Below are 21,632 nucleotides of genomic sequence, written 5' to 3' on the forward strand. Positions count from 1 at the left end.
AAAAAGAAGAACAGGAGTACTTGTGGCACCTTAGAGACTAACAAATTTATTAGAGCATAAGCTTTCGTGGACTACAGCCCACTTCTTCGGATGCATATAGAATGGAACATATGCATCCGAAGAAGTGGGCTGTAGTCCACGAAAGCTTATGCTCTAATAAATTTGTTAGTCTCTAAGGTGCCACAAGTACTCCTGTTCTTCTTTTTGCGGATACAGACTAACACGGCTGCTACTCTGAAATAAATACATACAATCTCATGTTTCTATGATTAAGAATGTTTTTGTTTCTCCATTAGCTGTTTGAAAGACCTACAGAAGGGTAAACAGTGAAACTGGCTTCAAAGTGCTGTCCAGTACATACTATAACACAGAAAAAAGAGAGAAATATGTAATCCTCTAATCTCTTATGGGAGTAGGTGTTATGTGTAACAGTAATTGTTTTTTTAAAAGTACAGAAAAATGTGTTTAAGTTGATATTGTTACGCCTCTGTGGCATATATTAGGCGAAGTAGCCAGATGCTGAATGTCACAAGTGGAAAAAACACAATTGCTAACTGTTTACCACTCATTATTCTATCAGCTAATTTAAATTAATGAGTTATCCAGGGTCACTTTTGTATGCTGTTATGCCTATTTGTAAGGACATTTTATAGGAATAAGGCTAGACATTCATATGATCAAATCTATAAAAATAGTCTTTTAATTATTTGGATAATTCAGAAACTTGGAAAATTAGGGGGAAAATGGTGTTTGTTAAATGTAGCTTGCAGATTTGTTTGGTTATTTCTTTTTATAATCATTTCAGTTTAATAAGCTAATAAATATTTTGAAAGTACCTTCTGGTATCTTATACTGAGATCTGTAAGACTCAGGCCAATTAGAAAATTAAAAAAAAAATTTAACTCCTACAGAAATTTTGCAGATTCTAAGGGAAAAATCCTGTGGATTTTAACAAAATTCCCCTTAGATTTCTGTGGCTGCTGGTTAGCAATGGCATCCTTATTCTAGTGTGTGTCAAGAGTCTTGCATCTCGTGGATTTCAGTGGGCTGTTTTTATATTTTGTAATAAAAATCAGTTTCTTCAGTTAAATAAATAATTTTCTTTTGGAGCCTGGGTAGGGCTTCAAGGACTGTGGGTTAGGTACCAAGAAGGCCCTGCAACAAGTTTAGATGTGGGGCAAAGCTGCAACTGACCTGTCCCCAGACATAATGGCTTATTTGGGCATGCTGCACTATTGGTAATTACACGAGTTACCAGCAGTTCAATTTTCTAGTGTAGATAAGGCACATACTATCTGTTCAGATGACTCTTTTGAAACCAGGGTTTTACCCTGTTTTTCTGAGATACGTTCATCTGAAGCAATATTTTTCACTTTCATCTATTGGAGATTAAGTGCATTACAAAGGATTGGTGTTGCTTTTTGAAGGAATAGCAGAAGGCAAAAGGTTGGTACCAGCAATTGAGCATTTAAGGTATGAGCAACTTTGGGTGCTGGAGATGTGGCAGCACCCCCTGGACTTGAAGCAATAATAGCCAGATACATGGTTTACACTTTCAGCACCTTCACTATAAAAATTGTTCTAGCACCCCGTGAACAAGCCTATAACAAACTTGTATGTGTGTGTGATGGACAAATTCTGTTCATTGGGAACACTTTTAAGATATGGAGTCTTGAAGGACATTTAGCATTCCTTAAGACAGCTGTGTTAAGTATCCTTTAAGGTTCCAACATCAAGGTCAGCCTCAGTATCCTTCAGCCCTAAAATCGTAATAGTTTACAACCCCAACCCAAACAGCATACATCCCTTTCTCAGAACACTTCCAATTAGCATTCTTTCTTCGCCATTAATACATCTGGGCAAAGAGGTCTAGGGTAGGTACAATGAAGACAGTTTTTTGGATTACCACCAGGACACTGTTACTTTGTTATAATTTCTTCCAGTGATTAAAAAAAGAGAGAGAATTTTATTGATCAAGTAGATCATTCTGAACATCCTCATTTATCATCAGCATTTTACTAATCCAGTGTGATAGGAATGTCTTAATTTCTCCTGCTTCCTCACCTACAGGGACGTCCTGACAACTTAATATTTCATAATATGATCTTGTTTTCTAGATCATCAACTAGGTTTTTTTGTCTTTTTACATTCTTAAGTATTCTCTTTAACCTACAATAGCGTTATCTGTGTGTATCCATTTTTTTGTAATTTCTTCCAGTTTTCAACAAAACTTTCCAGACTTCTTATTCATTACAGCATTTTTAGTCTGAACAGTTCTAATAGCTAATGCCATGTTCATGCTTGTAAATCTGGCATCATTAACTAAATCCAAACCATCCTTTGCCAGATTACACCAACAGAAACAGCCAGGTGGTATGGGCTTGTATCTGCTAGTGAAAAGTAAGGAGCAAAATGCTAAGTCTTTAGAAGATCATGCTTTATTTCTAATTTATTAATAGCTAATACTGCTATTTTAAGAAACACTAAATATCTAGGTCATTAGTTGCAGGGACAGTTATATATTTGGCACATTCTGCCCAGTGTGCAAAGATGTGCACAATAACTCTATATAGATAATACTATTTATGTATGAATGGTGACAATTATTGTGGAAATTATACAATATTGTGAGGCTGGCCATGAAATGGGATAAATATTTCATGACTATAATACAGATTTTTATTCCATTAAGTGAACTGAAGCTGTCTTGAAATCTCATAGTAAATTTTTACAAGAATGTTGTCTGTGGGACCTGTGCAGTTTAGCCATGTGCTCCTACCGCTGATCCCATTTTATTCTGTGTGAGTGGTCATATTGCTTCGATAAACTTAACCAGTATGTGGTATGTGAGCTTTTGCCTGGGTTACTCATGGCTGAATCCCTGTTGCTCTTAAAAATTTCAGTCCCCCCTATATAAAATATCACCATTCCTCTATCATTTTTCTATGGTGAAGAAATTTTCGCTCTACAGTTCCTGGGTTGGGAGACATCCTTGAAACCATAGAAAGGGATTTCATAGCCTAATGATGAGTAATATGTACAAAAATCTTCTTTTTCTAGTGGGAAGCACTTACCCTGGTGAGGAAGCTGCTTCTATGAACAGAACAGAGCACTGCTGGATTCCATTATCCCAGCTTGACATTTTTTCTCTTCATCCATTTATCTGCAGATTTCTGGTTCACCTATCCATAATATCTAGGCACCAATTATTAATTGTAAGCAACTAAGAATAAGCTGTTGAAGGGTAGTCCTTTGCCCTTAGATTTCCTTCATGTTGAGATGCTGTGAACATTTGAGGAATAATTTAGGACACTACTGTGTCTAAAATAGCTTTTTGACAGGTGTTAAAGAGAAATGAGATAAGGTTAATCCATGCAGTATGTCTACTTACTAGAGATGGCTCTCTGTGACAGGTTGCTATAACTCAGTGCTACACAGGAGGAACACGTCCCCCCTCTTTTTATTAATTGCAAGCTGGCAATTTATTGCAACCCACAGACAAACTCTAATAAATGTCTCCTCTTCTTTTTCTCACTGTAGGAATGATAGTACAAAAGTAGAGTTAGTGGGCAGTACGGTATCCGGAACCTTGGAGAAGGACTCCTCAGAAAGAAGCAGTGACGTTGGTAAGTTGCCATGTTTTTGTTGTTCCTCTAACAAAGTTATGGTGTAGATATCTGCATTTTAGAGGTACTTACTCTGCTCCAAGAAGCAGTTAATGGGTTCATAGTGAATTTTAAATGCAAGGTTAATCACACATTCCTTGCATAAACTTTTTTTTAAGAAAACACAGAAATATGAAACTTAGATTTTTTGGCATGGGAAATTGATTTTATTGTTAAAAGCCTGAAATAATTGTCTAGGCCAAATGAATACTTGTACTATGTTTTGGTAAAGTGAAGATTAATGCATATTATATGTTTGTAATGTGTTAAAGGTTTACATTTGTGGTGTAGTTACCAATAATCTTTACATTTCAAATACAAGGGAAATAGAGACTGCTTAAAAAAAATCAGTTTGGCTAAAAAAGTATTAAAGAAAGTGTCTGTTCCAATTTTAAAATGAACATGAACTCAACTGCAGTTAAGACGATAATCAATAGACCTAAAACACGTACAGGTGAATCACTGAGTCACTTTGAAGAGGAGTAAAGTTAAAGATTGGATTGTTTTTTTTTTTTTTTTTTTTTCCCATTGCTAAATTTGAAATCCATGTTTGTGGAGTGGGATGTTGTTGTAACTGAGGCATTGAAAGTGAGGTGTTCTGACTCTTGTTTATTTCTGAAAGCAAACCCAGGGACAGAGTCATTTGTATGTGGAAGTATTCCAATGACATCTGCTCCAGTCACTCAATTTAGTAACAACTGTGCGGCAGCTGGCATGTTTTTGTAAGAGGCAGAATCTTTGTACCCTGAATGTACATTACTAGAACTCAGTGGTAGCCTATAAAGTTAATTTGATGTTTTGTTTTTTTCATAGAACACATTAATATTAACACCTTTTGGTAGAATATTATACTTTCAGCAACCAGTCTGCCTTTTCTCCAGACTTGAAAGGAAAACTTTTATATATAATTTAAAATATAAATAGCGAACACAAATAATTTTTCTTAGTTTTATGAAGATGACCTTGATTATTGCTCTCAGTATTCATGTATCAGCTTTTTGAATTTGTTGCTGTCAGTGTGTTCTATGATAGCAAGCTTGTTCTAAAGGAATAAACAGTATATATATATTTATTTTTAATGAAGGTGAACGTAGCACAGGGATCGGCAACCTTTGGCACGCAGCCCGTCAGGGAAATCCGCTGGCGGGCCGGGACGGTTTGTTTACCTGTGGCGTCCGCAGGTTTGGCCGATTGCACTGGCCGCAATTCGCCGTTCCAGGCCAATGGGGGCTGCGGGAAGCAGCATGGGCCGAGGGATGTGCTGCCCGCCGCTTCCCACAGCCCCCGTTGGCCTGGAACAGCGGCCAGTGCGATCGGCCGAACCTGCGGATGCTGCAGGTTAAACAAACCGTCCCGGCCCGCCAGCGGATTGCCCTGACTGGCCGCGTGCCAAAGGTTGTCCATCCCTGACGTAGCAAAACGCATCTCAATTAAATTGCATGAACTGTTTTACAAGTATACATTATGATGTTTTCTGATTAATACTGTGTTAAAGCCCACAGTATAATGTGGAAATGCAATCAATTTCAGCATTTATTATTACTAGCTTTTATTATTAATGTTTATACATTTAGTTCAAAGCCTGTAGGCCTCTGTGTACTAGAAGGAAAAATGCTGTGCCACCAAATAGCATATAATGGTGTGATATAAGTATCCGAGCACTGTTAACAAGGAGTGCGATGTGGTAAAAGCACAGATTTAAAAAAAATGGTATCATGGGATAACTAGTAAATGTTGTTTAAGAACAAATCCTGTTCTCTTCCAGAACCATTACAGACTTTTTATTTTTTGAGGTGAGACTCGTAGGGAGAACAGAAGCAAATACAAAGATCACCCAATGACACTGCACACAAAAATAAACAAATCACATTTGCAAAACATTGCATAAGGTTTTAGCCACTGAGCTGCTAGTAACTTTAATGGAAAGAACTAACTGAGTCTAAGGATAGACTAGTGCGAACACTTAGATACTTTACTTTATCCAATAAATTTATACTTAGATAAGTACAACCTGATAGGGTCAAACAAGTGTGACACCTACAAGATATGTCTTTCTAGCCCATTAGAGTTCATAGAAAAAAGTATTAACTTGGGAATGAAAGGTGACCCAGTGATTATAATTTACTTGGATTTTCAAAAAGGTATTGATCAAGGAAATAAAAAGCCACCTTGTAGAGGGCAAAGTTCTGTGATGTATTAAAACTTTGTAGGCTAAAATGAGTTGCAGTGAATGACTGCTCCTTACAATGGAGAGGGATTACCTGCCCAGGGTTTAATGTGGATCAGTGTTATTTTATAGATTTATTAATCATTCGTGAGAGGAAGGGACAGTAAATTGGTGAGATTTTGTTGTTAATAAATTGTTAGTAAAAATGTTAGAGAATTGAGAGATGGATTTAAAAGCACTGACTGATCAGGCAGCACGAGGTCAGAGTGAATTAAATTGGGATACATGTAGGGTAGTGAACATTGCCAAAACTGCCTTAACTTCATAATACAGTAAAACCTGCCAAGAGCGATCACTCATGGACGTTAGCAAAAGTGGTCACTTGTAAAAGGTGGTCTCTCTTTAAAGGTTTACACACCAGAGAGCGGGAGTGTTCCGCAGCTTCTGCAAGTAGTCGTATGTGACAGGTGGTCTGTCTTCAGAGGTAGTCACTAAGGCAGGATTTACCCTATATGCTGATGAGCTCTGAGGGGAGAGGATAGCCCCCAGCTGCCTCCTTTTCCCCTTTTGCTTCCAATAAAGTGGGAAGGAGGTGGATCTAAGTACCATCTTCTTCTCAGCACAGACCCATGGTAGGGCTCAGTACTGTAGAAAGCATGCAAGCAGAGGCAGTAGCTGTTGTAGGAGTAGTCTTTGAATAGGAGGGAACCTAAGCGGGCTTTCTACCAGCTCTTGCATACCCATTTCACTGTAATCTTGGTCACTGGGTTACTTTCCATTTCTACGCTAGCCTAAACAGAGCTGTTCTGGGGCACTGAGAACCCCCTGCAGGAGCAGGAGCACCAACAGTAGCCAATCATAGGTGGTTTAGCTTGGTTTCATGATGCTATTAAGTGCTAGTGCACAGGGTGGTGCTTCAGCACTGTCCTGGCCCCCTGGCACTGGGAATTTTGAAGCCTTTCTAATCTGCACCTGCACACTCCCACTCTCAGTAAGGTTCTGCTATACTCTATGTCAGAGAGGTGTTGAGTATTAGCACACAAATTATAACTGAGTTGCCATTGCTTGAGTTTCACTAGATTGATATTGTACATTCAGTTAATGTTGTATGTCAGAAAGTTAATTTTAAATAGATGCCAAAGAGGCTCGTCTTCACTAGCAAATTGTATTGAATTGGAAGGTAACCTTGAGAAGTTAGCTAACTTGATGCTGACCGCAACTTTGCAGTCTGTATAGCCAGGGACACATGTTCTACATGGAGTTAGATCAGGGGTCGGCAACCTTTCAGAAGTGGTGGGCCAAGTCTTCATTTATTTACTCTAATTTAAGGTTTTGCGTGCCAGGAATACATTTTAACGTTTTTAGAAGGTCTCTGTCTATAAGTCTATAATATATAATTAAACTATTGTTGTATGTAAAGTAAATAAGGTTTTTAAAATGTTTAAGAAGCTTCATTTAAAATTAAATTAAAATGCAGAGCCCCCCAGACCAGTGGCCAAGACCTGAGCAGTGTGAGTGCCACTGAAAATCAGCTTGCGTGCCGCCTTCGGCATGCATGCCATAGGTTGCCTACCCCTAAGTTAGATGGTCATGGATAAACCCTAGGCTCTAATTTGGGTTTATCCATTAATGTCGTGTTCCTCTCTACACAAACTGAAAAGTTGTGGTCAGGATCATCTTAACATGACTCCTCAAGGTCATATTCCAACTCGATGTAATTTGCTAGTGAAAACAGCCCCCAAGGTATGCAAAAGAAATTGCTTATCTGCAGTCATAATGAACTGTGAGATACTAGTTAATGGAATATGTTTGATTGTATGGCTGTCTTTTTCATTCAGTTCAGTAAAGTGGAGGACTGGTTTTACAGCTATTACCACCTCGCTTACAAAATATAATATTTTAGTTATAGTTACAGTAAGGAACATGAAAAACAAACCACCCCTCCTTTCCTCCTCACTTCTTGTTTTTTTTTTTCCTCCCTTCCCTCCCTCCCATTTTTAGTGATGCCTTTCTTTTCCTTTCCACTCATATTTCATCAAGCTTTTCCTATTTACATCTCTTTACCATGGGTAACTCTTCTTCACTTGATGAGGGTAAGGCTTTTTTCCATCTCTTTTCTATCCTGATATTTACCTTAGCTAAGAATGAATAGCATGCATTCTGTGGAACTACTGTTGTGCATTTTGGTGATAGATATTTTCTAATTGCGAATGGGTAGATAGTGGACTGTGATGGAAAATATTGCACTATAACACTGCGACAGAAACAATCATTACAATTTCTTATAAACCCCCTCTATGGAATTTTATTGGGTTATCTGATGTATATGTTTTATGCGTACACTATCAATCAACACCTGGTTTCTGTTTATCAGGTCTTTATATTCAAATGGTGCCATCATAAAGTATGATACATACATTTCATTGTGGCATCATTACATATTACACAACAGAAGGACCATTTAGTAACATCTTTGAGCTGTTATCTAGTGTGAACTAAAATATATAAAGTGGGATTGTCAAAAACACCCATTGACTTTCAATAGACTCATGTACCTATGTCACTAAGGGTTTGCCTGCATGGGAAATATTTCCAGTTATACCAGTATAATATATATAATTCCATCTGTGGATACTCTTATTCCAAAATAAAAGTGGCCTGTTTCAGCTGAGCTTAAACTAATTCCAAAGCAACATAAGCTAAAGCAGAAAAAGGCACTCTTATACCAGTGTTACAGACCTCCTGGGGCTTGGACTCTCTGTCTGATACCCTTCTTGGAAGTGGGACACTATGGTCCAGCCACCCTGGTCTCCCAACACTTCCCAGGAGCTAAAGCACACCCTTTTCCCAACACGGCTGTTACTCTGAAACCTGTCAATCCTCATGGGCACTCTAGTTTATAATTTAACCCTTGATTGTCTTAGGCCAGGTCTATACTACAGACCTATACCCGTATAACTAAGTTGCTCAGGGGCATGAAATATCCACACTGCTGAGCGACATAGTCATACCGACCTAACACCCTGCATAGACAGCACTACGTTGGCGGGAGAGCTTCTTCCATTAACATAGCTACCCCCTCTTGGGGAGGTGGATTAACTACATCTCTTCTGTTGGAGTAGAGCCTCTTCATTACAGCACTACAGCAGTGCAGCTGCATCAGTGCGCCGATGCAGCGTGCTAAGTGTAGCTTTGCCCCGACTTTGGATTTCTAAATCATTCACTCTTTACTTTATACAGCACAAAAGATATATACAGATCAATGCAAACTAAGATACCCTGTGGGCAATTCTTTGCCTCAATTTCCTCAACACTCTTGAGCAGTGGTCCCCAACCTTTTTGTGGCCAGTAGCATGTTCATGTTTTCAGAAGAGTGTGGCGGGCACCAACAATTTTTCAAGGCTTATTTTGTATTTGTACATTAAATAATACAAAAATAATATTTAATATTACGTAATATATGAATCCATAAGATAAAAAAGGTAATTTTACATGTAATAGGTATTAATTAAATTATTCGGCAATTACTCTTTCACCTTACCATGTGAATTTGCTCTTTTATCTACCTGTAAGAAAAATAAAGTGGTTTTTACAAAATAAATATTAAACATTTGGTCCATTCTACAAAGGCGGAGCGTTTTGTTTGTTTGTTTGTTTGTTTGTTTTTGATGGCAGTTCTGGGCAGTGCGGAGAGAAGCCTGAGAGAAGCCACAAGGACAGAGAACACCGGTGCCCGCAGCACTCTGTCCCCAGCAGGCACAGGGCCCTGGCTTCTGTCCCCTGCTGGCATTACGCGGGCCCCGCACCTGCCGGGGACAGAGAGCACCAGCGCCTGCAGCCTGCAACCCCGGAGTTCTCTGTCCCCGGCAGGCACGGGGCCACGGCTTCTCTCCCCTGCTGGGCACTAGGCGGTTGCACATAAATGCCCTAGCGGGTGCCCGCAGCCACCGCATTGGGGACCACTGCTCTTGAGCATTCTTTGAGATTTGGTTGGTGTTTTTTCAGAGTTTCACATCCCCTCTCCTGGACCTCACTCCTCCTGCTCAAGCTTCTCTTCTGAAATCATAGTGACTCCTTCCACTCCTGCCCAAGCTCCCTTTGCATTTCTGACCCTCCCATTCTCTGTGGTTTTAAAAGCCAGCACTAATACCTTGGTTCTTTGCTCTTATTTTCCTTCCATTTTGCACACAAGTTGCAAAGAACTGGTTTTTCACCTAGGTTGGAACAACCCCATTGTTCTGTTAGGGTAGACTTATTCAGTTGTTGATGGTCCTCAATGATTGTCCCATTCAGAAGTAGACACCCTGGCACCAGTCCCCCTCTCCTTACCACAAGAAATATGATGCAAGAACACAGCAAAGTCAGCCATATGGGCATAAACATACAGAGGGGCCATAGCATCAAACAGAATTCATACCGTGTACATAGACAGGTCTCCCAAACCACCACAATTGGAATAAGAGGGCCACTAGGGGAAATTATACTGGTATAACTATAGTGGTTTAAATTCACACCTTGTATATATGGCAAAGTACCAGTACAAGGTAAGGCATTTTTTCTTAAAAATTCCACCCATAGTTCTTAGATCCTGGACCAATAAACGTCAGTTTACTAGCCCTCAGAAATATGATCTATTTTATAACGATGATAATTTTTGAGGGCTAGTAGATTGACAAAAGAAAATTGCTAGCAAATTTGGTAATTTAAAGGATAAAGCTCTAATTTTGAAAGTTTTATGGATTTGAACTATGTAATTTAAACTGTAATCTGCCAGTAAATACTGTTAAAATATATACAGCAGAATCACTCAATAATCCACACAAAATAGTAGTCTCTGTACCGCTCAGCAAATAATGGACTGCACGTACACTGTATTGCCAACCCCAAATGCTCAAAAATCATGAGTCAGGTTCACCAAAAATCATGAGATTGGCTTTAAAATCATGAGATTTTATGTACAAATGATACATTTGGTTTTTTTTTTTTTAATATGCCTTCTGCTTTTTGAGCCTTCACTGGGAGTCACATTTTGAAGCTTTCTCCACAGCAGCAAGGGCTAGAAACTTACTTTTACTTTAAGAATGAAGGCTAAAATCCACTTGACTCCAGGAGCTGGGGCTTTAAGGAAAACCATAATTATCATGAGACTCATGACAAAATCATGAGAGTTGGCAACACTGTGCACAGTTCATGCATGCATCTAAGAAAACACAATCTGTTTCAATGTTTATTCTGTCTTTTTATACCCTTTGCTCTGTAGGATCTTAGCTATCTTTAATATTACTAACAAAAGACATCTAAGTACTCATTGATTGCTGCTGAAAAATGTAGCACTGGCATGAGATTTATTAAGAGATATTCTATAAGGTAACAGAAGAAAGCTTTTTTTTCAGAGCTGTGGGGAGATATGATCTTGAAATATAGTAAATCAGTAGTTCTCAAACTATGGTCTGAGGAACACCTGCTAGCGAGTGATGGAGAGCTGACTGGCACACATGCTGCCAGCTCTGCTCCTTTTTTTCCACATGCTAAATTGCATTAAGACAGTTAAAAATACACTTATAAGCTCTTTTCCTCGTAATGAATATCTAGTTGCCACAGTGCTGATATACATTCATAAATGGGAGGGGAGATGGTCAGTGTGGAAGGGAGGGGAAGTGGCAGTGAAATGATTTCCCTCATAAGATATGGTCCACACTATGTAAAAAGTTAGAGAACCCTTGAAGAAAGAGTTATGAAACAGGTAGTCCTGTGTTTAAATCCCAGGTAAGTCATTAGCTCATTTTGTGACTTCAGGCAAATAACTAGACCCCCTTGTTCCTTGGCAATCTCATCTGTAAAACATGGAAAAAGTAGTACTTCGCTGAATACCAGATGCTGAGGGCAAAATGAGAGTCATAGTGAAGAGAAATACACCTTAGGTTGGCATCCCCCAACACAATGATGTACATATTAATTCTAACACAGTTACAGAAAGTGGCCAGAATTAGTAGAATTGCAGTGGTACATTAAGCTGTAATACTTACGTTAGCTAACTGAGGATTACCCATAACCATAGCTTTGAATTGTAAATATTGTAAGCAGGGAGATAATAATACTCCATGAAATAATTAATTAACTCCCTAGCCCTACAGGGCAAGGAAAATGTGGTAAAACAGAAATGTAAACCACTCTCTCTCTGTGTCAAGTTGTCTAAAAGCAACATACCCATTTCTTCTAGCTTAGCTCAGTTTTCTTGACCTTTAAATACTTGCTCGGCATCTTCTGAATCTTTAAAAGTAAAAACTTGATGAGAGCACTGACCCAGAGCTTTGCAGGGTACCATACGCAACTTTCAGCATTCAGTTTTCAACTATCCAGGATTCAAGATAAAATCTGAAAAGGCAGATATTTACTTTAGAAAAGAAAGTAATCTAATTACTGTCTAGTGGAACCTTTGGTATCCAAATTTTTTGTACCGAAAGCAAGAGACTGAGTTGGCAGAAGTCTCACATACAATCCATGTTATTCTAAATGCAGTAGATTTAGAAACAGGAAGCTTTCCTGATACAATTGAATGAATCAGATCTGAACTGGAGTTCAAATGGAGTCAGTTTGCATTTCAATATGGACGGGGGTCTGCTACTCTGACTCATGCTAAGAAACCAATGCGAGACTCCTTCCCAGAGTAAGGTACTACTCAGGATGAGTAAAGGGTGGGAGAATCTGGCCTGTTGTATAGAAATATATAGATAATAATCTTAGTTTTCTCGGAGTCCTCAACAATACTTAGGTTCTTCATTTTTTTAAATAAACCATATTTACTGTATTTGCATTAATTAACATACAACATATTTCATCAGTCTCTATCTCATCCACCATATATGGACTTATCATGTTCATTTTCTTTCAAGATTTCAGTATCCATGATACTATAAAAATATGGATTCTACTATCTATTGATCACTTTTCATTATTAATTTTCAAGGTGAAATCACTTTGCTTGTTTCTTCCAAAGCACCAAAGAGCTGAATCCAAATGAAGAAGAAAAAAACAAAACAAAACAAAACAAACAACAAAAACTTATGAAACAAGCTTAAAACCCTCACCTATTTCTTGACAACTCAATAATTTTAAAATTGCTTAATGACTTAATAATCCCTTGCAGGCTGAAAACTTGTATCTTAAGTTTTTTCATCTGGATCTGTTTTGAAAACAATAACATTTTTACACACACTCCTTAAAAGATATTGTAATGGGAAAACTACTCTTGATTTCCATGCCAATTTACCTGAGAATATTTCTTGCACAGCTGAGTTTTTCATTCTAGCTAACTATGCTAGGACAGCAAACAGAACACTTTAAAGAAGATTGTGCTGCATTAGTACACTGCCACAGGGTGGCTGGCCCTGTAAATGAAACAGGCCTGGTGTCAGAGCAGGTGCTCCCAGTTTGGCCAATTAAGAGAGTGGGGCAGCACCTGGGGCTATAAAGGGTCAGGGAGAATGTGGGGGTGGGGGAGTTGAGACCCAGTTTGAGAGAGACCTGGAAGTTAGGAGACTGGAGGCATTGTCTTGGGAAAGCTGTAGAGGGCTCTCTGCAGGCCCTCCCTGGTGAGAGGGAGGGATTATCAGAAAGCCAGTAGTGGGGCTGGCCTGCTTCAAGAGCTAGTGCCAGCTGGCTGAAAAGGGCTGAAGTCAGGAGTCGGTGCGGTGGCTAGTTGGCCACTCTGTCAGAGCCTAAGCCAGGACACTGAAAGGGCTAGGGAGGCAGTGGAGGTGCTAGCTTGCTCACTTTCATGAGGCAGAAAGCCATGGCCAGAGAGAAGGTGGGAAAGACCTGAAGGCCGAGAGCAGAAGAAGGCAGTGTGAGGCCTATTGGCTCTCTAAGTCAGAAAGCTGCAGGTGGAGGGCAATGGAGAGTTGAAGGTTGTGCGTGACCTGTGGTGAGGGACACCAGAGCCATACTAGAGAGCTGGGGTGTGGTGTGGGACACCAGGGCTCTACTTAATATGGTGTCTGGACTATGGATGTGGGACTTGGTATTTTGACTTATTTTATTATGGTTTATGTTCCCGGGGCATTCTTTTGTAATCAGTTAACCCCACAAGGACCAACTGTACTCAAAAAGACTGTTTAGACTATTCCTGGGGACTCTGAGGGCGGGAAACTGAGGCAGGTGCATGTGTCATGCCACAGCCTGCTGCAGGAGGGCACTCCAGGCGGGGCTGCCTTATCACATACACTAAGGGACTATTTTGTTCTGGTCGGTCTTCCTGTGTCTCGCTGAGTCTAATGTATTACTGTCCTCAGTAGCGAAACATTAATGTTAGTGCAGTTATTTATCTGTATAATAGTTATTAGCTAGTTTTCAGTTAAGGAATTTGAAGATTTCATCTGAGTCTTAAGTGAAGCCTACTGCCCTGATCTTGGTTGGTGTCAGACTAGAGAAGGGAAGGGAAGGGCTTCTTGTGAGAAGAATTTGATCGTTTGCTACCACGGGCTGCTGAATGGCCTGCAGCACAATTAGCAAGACTTTGGATACAATCACTGCTTCCTTTTACTGTTATGGCATCCAGCGTTTCCCAGAACAAGGGAGGTGTACTGTACCCAGATGTAAAACCCCCAAATATAATCTTCCTTAGCCATCTATAAATTCTGTTTTATAAGCACATGCCTGCATTAGCATTTAATGCTGTCATTTCTGCACACCCCTATATAATCTGTGTACAATATATATCTCGTAAAGAGGAAACCTGGCTAAGAACATTGGGGAAAAAACATTGTAGCATTATATTTTATTGGCAAGAATAATCAGTAAAATAAGCCATGTAAATAAAAAATGGACCCTAACTGTACAGCATTCTACACTGTGCATTCATACACCAACTCTGCTACCACTGAGACCTGGCTTTAGTTTGAGCAATTGAAGTCTTTGTTTTTCTTGTACCAATTTAATTAATTTTTAATATAATTTGTTCTCTGTGTGTGAATAGTACTTCAGGGTCTGACTCTGAAGTGCTGATCACCTTGGAAAGGGAAGGATTTGAAAAAGATACAAAAAGTCTAAATAAGATCAAAAAAAGGTCAAGGGAGTTCTATAAATGAGTTTGCTATTTTAGACTTGTACAAGTAAGGGTCCTTCTTTGGGCTCTGACTTACACTTTAATGGGATTTTATTTATAGTGTCAGTTGGGTTTTTGCAATCTCACTAGTTTGGCAACATATAACAGAAGTTAAATCTTTCCACCCTGTGCTCTCTTCTGTATTTCTCTGTTATAGTCTGTATTTCTCATATAGGTTGTTTGAACTATTTTTCTAGAGATCAGCTGTAGATTCAGAAACTTGAAAAACTGGGTATTGCTAAAACCCTTCCGTCTATTTCTTGTTAATAGAACCTTTTCACAGAAGTCAGGTTTCACGATGGACAAAACTATTATAAGGCCCATCCAATTTTCTTAATAGTCTTTTTCATTCAGACGCTCACAGCTCTTACTGACTTCAGTGACACATGCATTCAGTTGCTGAATTTGACCCATATGTTTTTACATTAAAATGAACAAAATGTGAATGTTTGATTACTCTGATCAAATCTAGAAACATACATCTGATGATAATTCATGAGTAGGATCAGCAATACTACACTTAAAAAATGAAGAGAGCTGACTTCATCAAATGTGATCCTCTTATCTACTAACCAGCACTTTGAATTAATAACATCCTCCTTTTTCATTGGTTGCTTTCCATCATAGTCCAATTACCTGTAGCATTTAATTATCTTTTATAAGAAAAAAGGAGAGAACAGTGGTGTTTTGTACAAAAGTCACAAGACAGAGAACAGCGAAGCTGTCAATGTGTTTTCTTGGTTCAGTGGTGGAAGAGATGGGAGTCAAGAGGGTCAGAATTTACCTTTATTCCCCATCTTTAAAACTTAGGGCAGAGTTGTATATAGTGGTTAAAACAAATGTCATGGGTTCAAATTCAAGTTGGGCAACTCATTAACTGTGATCTTAGACAAGTCACTTAACCTCATCGTCCCTTATCACTTCAGCTGGAAAACTGGATAGAAGTGGGGTATTACTGAAAATCAAATGGCACATTTGAACTAAGATTTCCAGAGAAAATAAATTACACCCAAACAAAAAGCAGCACTAGCAGGCAAAGGATAGGTTTCAGATATATGTTGGCTGGTTGGACTTTTAAAGTTTAATCCGTGCTCTTCCACAGTGGCCCATTGCATCACCTGACCTTTGCAAAGATGAACTTGTAACTTTAGACTGTCAAATCCTGAGTGGCAGAATGTGTAACATGCCACAGTGGCAAGGCTAAGATGTAGGTTAGAAGATCCATCAAAAGACGCGCTAAAGGCTTATTCATTAGAGGACGGGCAGTTATTTGATGTGTGTAGAAAGAGTTATTCCTAAAATGTTCTAAAATTCTGAGGTGAATAACCATTAGACCTTAAGAGGGTTATTGAAAGTAGTGTACATAACTTCCTTAGGGATTCTGTAGGATATTACTGCCTCAGAGATACACAGTTTAAAATCTAGATCCCATTTAACTCCCAGCCACCAAATCCTCTAAGTACTTGAAATCAGTTTGGCTCTCCTACTTAATGTGCAACAGTTTATCCATGTAATGGGTCTTTATTTTCTATTACCTGTCATTTTAAGGAGATTACCCTTGTGTATTATATCAACATAGCTTGATCTGCAGAAGATTAATTGCTCCTTTACCAGGTCTGAATACAATCCCATTTAACTCTTTGGTCTATATATTTTATGAAGGATTTGTAGTTTTTGGTTCACAGTCAATGCATTTTTTTATCGAGTTTATTCTTGAATCACATATTCCAGTAATTTGATAAAACAGGGAGACTGGAGGGGTGATATATCTATCTCATGCACAAATGCAGTAGAATATCTTAAGTTGAGGTGGCTGAAACAATATTTGTTTATGAAACAAAACAGATGAATGATATTAAACCATCTGATTCAAATGTGTTCAAGAGCAGAAGTATTCCTTCAGCTGTCATATCCCTTCTTCAGTACTAGCATGTGTCTGGATTCAGTAAATACTCCATCAATATGTTTCATGTCACATAAAGCCAAGCCAGGTTCCTATTCTTTGAATCTACTTACCCTGGGCCCTGTAGAGTTTTAGGAGTCTACTGAGGTGTTTTCTTTTCATTGTTATAATAGGTGTCAATTAGTGATCATTATCGAATTCTGTAGTGCAAATCTAGAATTGGTGATACAAACATTGGAAGAATGTGCATACTATTTTCTGCCTCAAATTATTCATAGAAAAATGATTAGCCTCTCTAGCAGTAACAAGGTAATTTTGCAGCTGCATTTTCTGTTTCACACGAGTGAGCCAGTTTTGTCATTCAGCTTTAATTGCACTGCTAGGCAAAAAAGGCTCCTATACTCTTTCCATGCCTGATTATAACTGAGCCAAAAGAACAAGCATGCATGGCAGAAGTTAAAAGTGCCTAGATTTCAGCTGTCCTAGATTATTTTTTAGCTAAATTCTGAAAAAATAACAGAAGCAACATGATGTAATGGAGACTTAATTTCTTTGAGATTTACCAAAGACAGGAGTTTTGTTTTGCCTTAATATAAGTTTGTATTGTTTCTCTTGGAGAATGATTCTCAGAATTGACTCTATGTAATCTTTGTTTTTAAGATCTGGAAGGTTTTGACTCTGTAGTACCAGTTGCTGAGAAGCTCAGTCATCCAACTACAACCAGACCAAAAGCTACTGGCAGACGACCTCCATCCCAGTCACTCACATCTGTATGTTCATTTTTTCTTCCTTTTTTTTTTCAAATTACGTTCTGAATTCTTTTTTCTTGGTAAGTATCTGTGTTATTCAATCCTTTCATTTATGCTTAGGCAGCTGCATCACACGTACTAATGAAGTGCTGGAGGTGCCTCTCAGGGAGCCCCTTTTTAAGAGTATGCCATAATTTTGAATGTAAGTTTAAGAACCTTCCCTGTCTAAGAAAGAGTTTCACCCACTTTCTGGATACTACTAGATCATCCCCACCAAGCGTGACTGGAGCTCATAAAAATACTTCATAAGAGTTTTTGGAATAGACCAGATTGCACTTGAGGTGTCAAGTACTTTTAAAAAGTTTCCCCCAGGAGACTATTCCTCGGTCTTTTTAGGGGGGTTTCAAAACTGCCCCCACTGTCAAATTATACAAGTTGAATTCTGTGCTATATTGGCAATAAACACATTATGTTTTTACAGGAACAAAATATCAACATTTCTAGCAAAGTGAACTTAATGTGCTGTTTGTTTGCCAAATGGTGTTGCCTTCTTCCTTGATTGTTATGATTACAAAAAGCATTTTTATTTAAATGGTAAATCAGATAAATGTACTGAAGTCCCTCACCCTTCCTCTTTGCAAACATATGCATCCCGGGAAAAAATGGAGATTTTCACAGACTAAGGGGAATGTCTTTGTATAAGCCTCTTGTTAAGGTATGGGCTACTCATAACTGACACACACACTCTATATATGTTGCTGTAATAACATGCCAATTGCAGTTTTTCTGCATATTAAGTCATACTTTTCAATTTCATTGTCCAGACACCTATAAGATGTTTGCATGTTGTTTCTCTCCTACTTTACTGCCTCTTCTATAAGAGCTGTTATTCTTGACTCATAGTTACTGTGAGAAACTCAAATTTCATCTCTTTTTTTTTTCACTACAAGAAAGAAATAGAAAGGGGCAATTGACAGAAGACTCCATGTCTTATACATCACTTGCACATCAACTGTGACTTTTAGGAAACTCTTGCTCAACAAGCTGCACCCAATAAACAGTTTGTCTCAGATGAAGGAATCTAAATGATCTGTTGGTTGTGCCCAGGGTCACTATTTAATAGATCTGACAACCCAAAAGACTCTTCCTGACATCTCCAGATACTAAACATGTGACTGGTATAGGGCACAGCCAGATAAGTTCAGTAGCAACACAATTAAAGAAAATGAAGAAATGAAAATTAAAGACAGGAAAAGATGGAATTGAAGGGATTGAACAAGAAGGGGAAAGGAAGAATTTCAGTAGCTACACATGAACTTTTTCCAGTTATAATATAATAATGTAATATAATATTGTGATTTCTTAATAACAGGCCTTCTCTCACTTATCCTGTACCCATGCAAGTACTCACAATGATAAAAGGCAACCTATCCACTATTCACACATCCTGTTCAATTCTGTTATCAAGCAACCCACTAGCTGCTGTTAGCGCTAAATAAAGTATTTGTTTTTACTCACATCCAACAACCAGTGACCCAAAGGTCCCAGGTGTGTATCAGGGCCAGATTAATTTTGATAGGGGCCCAGGTCTGTTACAGTTTTGGGAGTCCCTCCTTGCATATTCAGTTTCTTTCCTTCATTGTTTTACCACCACCTCTGTCCAATGCCAAAGAATCAGTTGTTAAATTACCTTGGTTATTTCAGTTTTCTTTTTAAATGTGATATGGTAACACTGAATTAAAGTTAAAATGAACAAAACCATTTTAATTTTGGGCCATAACTAGTAGTAAGGCTTTAATTACCTAATTACCAATAGCAATGGTATTCAGTTACATTTTCTGATGAGCCAGATAAGGCAAAGTCCAAATCTTGGTGGGCCAAAGGGCTCTTCTCTAGTGAAACTGCCACTAGCCAAGGCTCACAACCTTCCAAGAGTGGTGTGCCCAATTGTATGTATTAATCTCAAAATAAAAGGTTGAGTGAGCCAGTATGCAACAGTGCAACAAAATCTTTCAAGCAAATAATTCTATAGATTCACTGTAATACTATTAACACCGCATGCTATTTATATTAGTTCTATTGAAACTGTGAAATTAAAATTATAAATTAAACTCACGAGGAATGAAGGGACATCTAACTTTCTTTTCCTTATTGTCTGAAATTTTGACACTTGCACCATCCTTTTTTTTAAACTTCTGTGCAGCATGTAATCACATGAAAGTACGTCAGTTACTCATCACTTCATGTTGTATAACTATCTGAGTAAGCTCCCGATTAAAAGTGTACCACTGTAAGTAGAAATGTATCAACGCATTGTAGCTCTAATGTGTTTAAATGTAAATGAAAAGTTTCTACATTAGATACATGGCACGACAGTCAATAGAGGGAAAATAAACTGAAGTACCTCTGCACAGAACCCATCAGTGACCTGAAGAAGAGCTCTGTGTCAGCTCCAAAGCTTGTCTCTCTCACCCATAGAAGTTGGTCCAATAAAAGATTTGCCTTACTCACAGTGTCTCTCTAATATCCTGGGACTAACACAGCTACAACATACATCTAGTGCCCCCATCAATACTTCCCAGCCCCCTATCAGTTCTGCCCTCTTGCACCCCCCCGTTGGCTGTGCCTCCTCCCCAGCCTCACCTCTGCTCCTACTGGGGTTCTTCACCCCCCCTTTTCCAGGCCAGAGAGGGCTGCAGCGGAGTCCCCTCTCCCCCTTCCCAGCAGGGTTATTCACCTCCCTCCCTCTTCCCTGGTCAGGAGTTACAGGGTGGGAGAGGGAGGAACAGAAAAGCCATCCCTGCTCGGGGGGCGGGGGAGTGCAGGGGAAGAGCAAGTGGAGCTGCCCAATGCTGCAGAGCTCTTTATGCTTCTTCCTCTCCACCTGTGAGCAGAGGCATCCCTCCCTTCCTGTGAGAATAGGCCAAGTTCCTGAGGGAAGAGGGAGAGAGGTTTGCTGAGCAGCTCTGATTGGCTGTTGCTTTCCAGGAAGTGTGAAGGAACATGACTGCCAATTGAAGATGCTATAAATTATATATCAATATCTAGATCTATAATTTTGCTGCCTCTATAGGCCCTGCATTAATCCAGCCCTTAATGTATGAAGACATAGTCCAGACTGCCAGCTCCACATAATAGGACCTCCCTTTCATCTGTTAAAATACCATTGAGAGGGAGTAAAGCTATCTTTTTCTAACTTTTCTGAATCTGTTATACAGATCAAATTGTGCCCAGCTTCCTGGTGTGTGACCAATATCATTTTGCTGTTTTAGAAAAGCAACGATTTGATAATGCACAAATGCTCAATCTTTTGTGTATAATTTTCATTTTTTGTTTTTGCATGTCGGGATGTCTAAATGAGAGTGTGCTACAGCTAACACTAATGTCTCATGTTCATATGCTGAAAAATAAAATGAAGGGAAGGTGAATGGCTCAACATGGAAATAAAAGAGAACAAAAACGGAAGGTTACATTACTTAAAATAAATCTAAGAGCCAGTTTGTGGTTGATTCTGTGCAAGACGCAAAGTGTGCGAGGTCAGGGGGCAAAGGATGCAATGGGTTTTCCCCTCTTTGTGCTCCTACACAGAGGCTAGACACTACATGGCTTTGGAATGCAGGTGTTGTGTACAGAGAGCAGCACTAACCTCTCCAAAAGTAGCAGAGTGAGGCCTGCACCTGACCAAGCCAAATGCACCCTCTCCCAGTGCGGTGGAACTGAAGTAACAGCAGCACACACACCTTATTAACCTCAGGAAAATTCTGCCTCATTAAACTAAAATTCTTCTGGGGGGCAGAAAGGCGCTGTAAATCTTCTTCTGAACAAAGAGTGCCCCTAAATCGCAATATAGCCATTACGCATTTGTCATTTCAATACCTATCTTTCCATTCACCACCCTTTAAAACAAGGTATTAATTAAAACAGAACTTTGAAAATCTTCCTTTTGAATTATAAGTTGTCTTGTATAACTTTTGATATTATTTGCTATGTAATTTTCTTCTTTTAAAAGTAGTCTAGAATGAAAATATCTTGTTTTATTGTTTTG

At 38.9% G+C, this 21,632-nt stretch overlaps 1 protein-coding gene across 1 annotated transcript in view; it reads left to right on the forward strand.

Annotated features, from left to right (window-relative positions):
• SH3KBP1 (SH3 domain containing kinase binding protein 1) overlaps nt 1–21,632 on the forward strand; it is a gene marked incomplete in the record, with an annotated part of 339,832 nt that overhangs the window by 300,482 nt on the left and 17,718 nt on the right. The window contains 2 exon segments of the mRNA XM_034755713.1: nt 3,541–3,626; nt 17,499–17,608. Of these exon segments, the coding sequence (XP_034611604.1) occupies nt 3,541–3,626; nt 17,499–17,608 (196 nt within the window).

This window comes from Trachemys scripta, chromosome 1 (assembly GCF_013100865.1).
Source record: "Trachemys scripta elegans isolate TJP31775 chromosome 1, CAS_Tse_1.0, whole genome shotgun sequence".
NCBI classification, from domain to species: Eukaryota; Metazoa; Chordata; order Testudines; family Emydidae; genus Trachemys; species Trachemys scripta.